Genomic DNA, 6956 nt, shown 5'->3' on the forward strand with positions numbered 1-6956 from the left:
GAGCTCCTGGATTAAGCGGTCATGTTAGTCAGCGGCCAGACCACGCCCCCTGCTTTATAAGCAGTTTCAGAAACAGTTTTTTTTTTCTTTTGAGGTAAAGGTTTTACATAAATAAAAGCTGATCATTGTAAGCACCCCTGCCAGTGGAAAAATGGTTTGTCTCATCTCTGTAAACTGATACATCTGGAAGAAAGCTTGTTCTTTTGAAAAACGTCAGGCTTACTGGATGGAAGAAAGAAAGCCTAAAAAAAGAAAACGAATACAGCAACCACATCTAAGAACTGGTAAGCTGTAATATAATAAATGTTTGCTTTTGAATTAAATACTGTTTTAACTATCCAGCATTAGCTGGGGAATGGCCTTTAAACTTGGACTAGTTCATTTACAATTGAGTGCAGTGCTAACAAGTTAAAGTATACCTAAATGCAAAACATTTTACAAGTTTAGACAGAGTAGGAATTGATTCGAACCTCTGTCAGTTCTTATTGCTGTCTGTGTCTCTGTTAGGGAGATTCACCTTTCTATTTGTCCTGTGTACCATTATCATTGAAAGTGAAAGTAAAAGAAAATCCCAAATGTTGGGTTGTCCCCAGAAAAGTAATAGAGGGGAAATCTTCCAATGGGGACACTAGTTCTGGTAACCTGGGGGTCACCAAGGATCAGTTCACACCTATGCAGTTTGCTTTTGGTAATTTCTGCAGTGCTTTTTGCTGTGGTTTTGTGCTTTTATACACATGATTTCACCACAATTTTGCCACAGTTTGCGTTTAGCATTTTTTATGCTTTTTTTTTCGGATAATTTGTTGTCAGGCAGATTAAAATACGCAAATTACAGAAAAATCACAGTAAAATTGCAGTAAAATCGTAGCAGAAACGCACTACATGCTTTTGTGCAGCTTCTCCATTAAAGTCTATTGAACCAAAAAAGTAAAAAAAAAAGCACGTTATGCATTTAAATAGATCCTGACCCCTTCCAAAAAACGCAGTGGCTGAAAAAAGCATAGATGTGAACGTGGTTCCATAGGAAACCATGTTGAATATACTGTAGTGCGTTTCTGCAAAATGCACCAAAAATGCATAGGTGTGAACCAAGCCTAAGGGATTTTCTTAATTTGCAGGGATTTCCACTCACTTCCTGTTTGGTTATGGGACAGGAAGTGAAGGGAAATCTCCCCAATGGGACACAGATGGCAACAAATGACAGGGGTTATAACAAGAGATGTATAGTAACTAAGTAGAACTACTTCACTACTGTACTTAAGTACGGAAAGGCGGTATCTGTACTTTCCTGGAGTAGAATTTTTTTCTCCTACTTCCACTTTTACTTCACTACATTTTTTCAATGATTTCAATACTTCTACTCCGATATTTTTTTTTTTGTGCTGCATAGTTACTCGTTACTATTATAAAAATGACCACTGCCAGAACAGTAGATGGGAGGTTTCATGAAGCTCAAAACATGTGTATTATCAGCGCATACGAAAATAAATGCTACTGTATGTATAAATAAAAGCTGCATTTGAAATAATAAAAAACAATGATGTTTAAACTTTTGACTTCTTTCTTGAATAACTACATAGCACAGTACTTGTACTTTTACTTTCAGTACTTGAGTAGCAATTTTTTTTTCAAAACTACTGGTACTTTTACTTTCAGTACTTGAGTAGCAAAATTTAAAAAAAAAAAACTACTTGCAATACTTAAGTACAAAAAATGTTGAATACTTTAGTACTTCTACTCAAGTCAATTTTTGATTGAGCACTTCCACTTCTACTCAAGTCACTTTTTGATCGAGCACTTGTACTTTTACTCAAGTATGGGTTTTGAGTACTTTATACAACTCTGGTTATAACCCTCCCTTACTCTATCCAAAATAAATAAAATGTTTTGCCCATAGTTCTACTTCAATTTGTTGTTAAAATATACTTACAGTTTAAAGTGTTTTTTGGTGTATTACCTTTTTCCTGGATGTCAATTGCTATGCTCGTCAGAAAAAACGAATTGTTATATTCATTCTGCAATAAGAAGAGGACATAAATATTTCATGAATACAATGTTATTTCAGGATACAAAATTCCAAATTGTCCATTTTATATTTTTGGATATCTGGAGATCAAACAGCCCCTCTTATTACAAGCGGCTCCCCATGATTCCGTCCTGTCCTCACTAGGGATAGGTTTCAGGTTCAGCTCTACCACAGGTTTGCAGTGAATCCTCCATGTTTGAGGTTCATCAGCCCGGTGAACTAATGCAATTCTTTGTAATCATAATGCACTGCACGACTTTTGAACTTAAGTAATTTGGCTTAGAAGGACCGAAACTGGGGGCTTGACCAATGTAGAATAGATGTCCCCCCAAACTCTTAGGCTGCTTAACGCCAAAGACTCCGCCCCCATTCCATAAACCTTTTCCTTTACCTAAATAAATGAGACCACACCGTGCTTGGAGTTAATTGGCCACAGCAGCCATTTTATTAACCCTTTTACCTTAAAATTAACATAAGGAGAAAAACATTCCTTAAAACATAAAACAAATCAGTCATTAAGCCTGTTTGTCTTTGAGGCACCCCCAAATAATTCCAAATCCTGCACTGCGGGACCTGTGCCCTAATAGGCCTCCAGCCGCGTCACCGGCTCGGAGACAAACCACTCCCCGCAGTGCCACCATTTTGAATTCCATTTAAACTGACATTAAATGGAATGCGCCATAGGGACCCATACCAACGATGAGTCCCAACCATACCCTTATCCTAAACTGTTCACCTCCCCCGCCAGCAAAGACCAACAAAACGCCAACAGCACCCAAGGGTGACACCTTACCCTTGCGTGCCCCTCCAAACCCTCAAGGCTCGCTGGATCCCATCCTGCAATCCCAGAGACCACAAATCTATACCCACCGCATTGAGGTGCACTCCGTCACCCCGCAGATACCGCCATGTGTCCACTTCCAACTCCAAGTGGCGGACCACCAACCCACCATTCCGACCAACAAAGCGCCCCACCTCCTTGTTCAACTTGATCCGAGCCTTATTAAGCCGCGCGACCGACCTGGCCATGCGCCAGGACGTGCGGGCCACCATATCTGACCAAACTATAAGCAGCGCCAGAAAAGCCGTGCGCAGCCGCAGGAAATCCAACTTGATGTCCGTGATCAAGGCCCGCGCGGACCTGGCCCCCAAATCGTTGCCCCCGGCATGCAGCACCAAAACATCCGGCTGCCTGTCCAACCGGGCGAAACGATGAACTTCCGGGAGGACCCTGCCCCAAGTAAGCCCTGGTACCCCCATCCACCTGACACAAGCTTCCTGCCGAGAGAAACCAAGCTGTCTACCAGTAGGACGCACATCAGCTCTCCGGGCCCCCCAGAAAACATACGAGTGTCCCAAAATCCAAACAAGGCAGGGGTCCAAACCTATAAGAAAAAGGGGAACAAAAAACACCAACCAATAATCAGACAACCATCCGGGCCCCCCAGCGATACAAACCAACACCCGCACACACATTACACCAACAGCTGTGGACGTACGTACAACAAGAACCTCCTGGACTCCCAGCGCCCAATGCGTTTCACCGCATCATCGTTCAACCCCCAGCGCGCGGCCTCCGTGGCCGCCCCGATCCGAAAGGAATGAGACGCAAACTTACTGGCATCCAAACCCAAAGAGCGCACACATTTTCTGAACACCGAGATGAATTGAAAACGAGATAACGACGACCCGTCCGCGTGCATCAAAAATGAACCGGGCCGCGGAGGGCGGATTGCCCCATAAGCCTGAACCGCACCCACCGGGCACAGCGGTGAAGACGGCACCACGAACAACCGGACACGGACCCCCCTGCCACTCTGGTCCGTTTTCGACCTGCGAAGGAGGATAGTAACCCCCTCCCAAGCCCCCCGACACCGTCCGGGAGGAGCTGACCAATTTCCCAATCCGGAAAGCCCCGAAAAAAGCGAGAGAAAAGGCCACCTTAAATAACGCCACCTCGTAACACGAGGTGCAGTGCACCCCCAATTGCATGCACACGTCCTGCAAAAGAGCGAAGGACACCGGGAGCCTCGAGTCCCGCCGCCGATGCGCCCTGGAATAGCCTTTCAACGCCTGTCGTACCAAAAAGTCCTTCGTGAAGTCCTGACAACCCAAAAATTTAAACAGAAAGGCCAAGCCGGACAACTTGCGCGCCCCAGCGGAAGCCGACGAGCCCCTCTCAAAATAATCAGAGATAAACGAAAGTAACACCCACCTGACCTTCGGACCCCGAGGATCCACCGCCGCCACCCGCAACACCTCCAGCCACTCCAACCATACCTTGCAATATGCCGACCACGTGGACTCGCTCACCGACTTCTTGATCCATCCAGCGAGGACCCCAAGGCAATCCCCCACAGCCACTCCGGACACGGGACTCCGCGTTGCTCCGCTGCCGGTGCCAACTCCCGGAATCTGTCCCACTGAAACCGAGACAGCGCTTCAGCAATATCATTATGAACCCCTGGAATGTGCACAGCATACAGGAAAACATTCAACTGTAGACACCGCAAAACCAAGTACCTGAGGAGGCGCACCACCGGCTGAGAAGAAGCGGTTGATGACCTGGACCACCCCGAGATTGTCGCAATGGAGACGAACCTTCAAGTTCCTGAACTCCGCCCCCCAAAATTCCAGAGCCACCACCACTGGGAACAGTTCCAGCAGAACCAAGTTGCTGACCAACCCCGCCACCTGCCACTCCCCCGGCCAAGGGGCGGCGCTCCACGCCCCTCGGTGAAAAGCCCCGTACCCAGCCGAACCAGCTGCATCAGGAAACAGCTCCAAATCAAAGTTGCTAATCGGCCCGGCCAACCACAAGGATCTACCATTGTACGTGGCCAAAAAACTGTGCCACAGACGCAAGTCATCCCTGTGTTCCCTGTTGAGCCTGACAAAGTGAGTGGGCAATTTCACCCCAGAAGTCGGCAGAAAACCCGGCCCATGGGCATAATGCGGCAGGCAAAATTCAATTTACCCAGCAACGACTGCAAGCTGCGCAACTGAATTTTGCGCAAGCCCAGCACCCCCTCAATTTCAGCTCTCAAAGCCCCCAACTTGTCCTCCGGCAGGCGACACTCCATGGCTTCCGAATCCACGACAATGCCCAGGAAGCTGAGCACCGTGGTCGGGCCCTCCGTCTTGTCCGGAGCCAAAGGAATGCCGAAACGCCCCGCCACATGCTGCAAAGTGGCGAGCAGGATCGCACACCCATTGGAAGAGGGCGGGCCCACACAAAGAAAGTCGTCTAAATAGTGGATCACCGAATTCACCCCGGAAACATCCCTAACCACCCACTCCACAAAGGAACTGAAGGTCTCAAACAACGCGCCAGATATGGAGCAGCCCATAGGAAGGCAGCGATCCACATAATACGCCCCTTGCCACCAGCAGCCCAGCAACCGAAAACTATCCGGATGAACTGGGAGCAACCTGAACGCCGCCTCCAAGTCAGACTTAGCCATCAAGGCCCCCCGCCCATAACGTCGCACCCAGGCCACCGCGGCGTCAAAGGAAATGTAAGACACCGCACAGGCCTCCGGGTCAATTGCGTCAATCACGGACCCACCCTTTGGGAAGGAAAGGTGGTGAAAGAGGCAGAACTTGTTGGGTTCCTTTTTGGGAACCACCCCCAACTGCGAAATCACCAAGTCTCGCACCGGCACCTCAGAGAACGGGCCCGCCATGCGACCGAGAGCCACTTCTTTGTTCAATTTATCCAACACCACCAAAGGGTGTCGCAAGGCCGAACGCAAATTCCTCGCCACCGGAGGCACCGAGGCCAAAGAGCAAGGGATATGAAAACCCACCGCAAAACCCTCCCCCAGAAGTCGGGCAGCCGCCCTATCAGGGTACCTATTTAGAAAAGGCCGTAGCCTTTCCACCCTCACCGGCGTCATCCCCATTGTACGAAGACTCTCCGGAACGCCCCTTACCGGACTTAAAACACGGAGACAAGGAATGGGAACCCCCGCAACCGGAGAATTCATGTTTGAAGCGACAGGCGCCACCGAACTTACAGGAACCCTCATTAAATTGCAAGCAGAAACCCCTTTTCTTCGCGGCCGGCTGTCCCGGGGTCGCAGAAGACATGAGCCGCATCCACAGGCTGATGTCCTTGTGGTCCCACCGCAAGGACGGCCTAACCGCCTTCCGCTGCCGGAACTGTTCGTCGTACCGCAGCCAGGCCGACCCCCCATACACCCGATAGGCCTCCCCTATAGCGTCCAGGTAACAGAAAAGGGCCGAGCAGTGTTCCGGCGCCTTTTCCCCTATGACACCCGCCAGAATGGCAAATGCCTGCAACCAATTGGGGAACGTCCGCGGGATGAGCCGATAGCATCGCGCTTCTTCGTCCTCCTTCTTGCGCTCCTCCGGTTTAACCCTGTCCAGGTTGAACTTCTCGAGGGGCAACAGCGTGAAGATTTCCACGTACTCACCCTTCCAAATCTTCTCACGGACCTCCTGCTTCAAATGTGCCCCCAAAGGGCCCTCAAAACAAACATATACCTCACCTTTCGCCGAATCGTCCAGGCGAACCGCGTCCGCCTTCCCCTCCTCCGCCGTCCCGGTCTTGTTCACTACACACAGAATGCAGGGTTCAAGTGTGCACTACATACAGAGTGCAGGTTTCAGGGTGCGTTGCATACAGAAGGCAGGGTTTATGGGTGCGTTGCATACACAGTGCAGGGTTTAGGGGTGTGCTGCATATGAGTTCAGGGTTCAGGTGTGGGCTGCTTACAGAGTGCAGGGTTCAGGGGTGCCTCCCTTTTCCACCAAAGCACCCCATCACCCAGTACAGTCCCTCACTGTCAGTACTAGAATCCCTTTAAGACCCAGCAAAACTCACCTGACACAGCCTTTGCCTGGGAATCAACGGTAATTGGCCAGCTCACCCTTTAATCACCTGTATCAGCATACCATCAGTGCT

The 6956-nt window shown here is 49.1% G+C and overlaps 1 protein-coding gene across 1 annotated transcript; it reads right to left on the minus strand.

Moving 5' to 3' along the window:
- Positions 1-219: 219 nt before the first annotated feature.
- Positions 220-5712, minus strand: LOC309553038 (uncharacterized protein; the record flags this gene model as incomplete). Its single annotated transcript, XM_082253937.1, has 4 exons — positions 220-242; positions 1958-2015; positions 2840-3411; positions 5595-5712. 4 exons carry the CDS (start codon positions 5710-5712, stop codon positions 220-222), a joined length of 771 nt encoding a protein of 256 aa, XP_082110063.1.
- Between the last annotated feature and the right edge of the window lie 1244 nt (positions 5713-6956).

This window comes from Pelophylax lessonae, assembly GCF_965119305.1.
Source record: "Pelophylax lessonae genome assembly, chromosome: 4".
Taxonomy (NCBI): domain Eukaryota; kingdom Metazoa; phylum Chordata; class Amphibia; order Anura; family Ranidae; genus Pelophylax; species Pelophylax lessonae.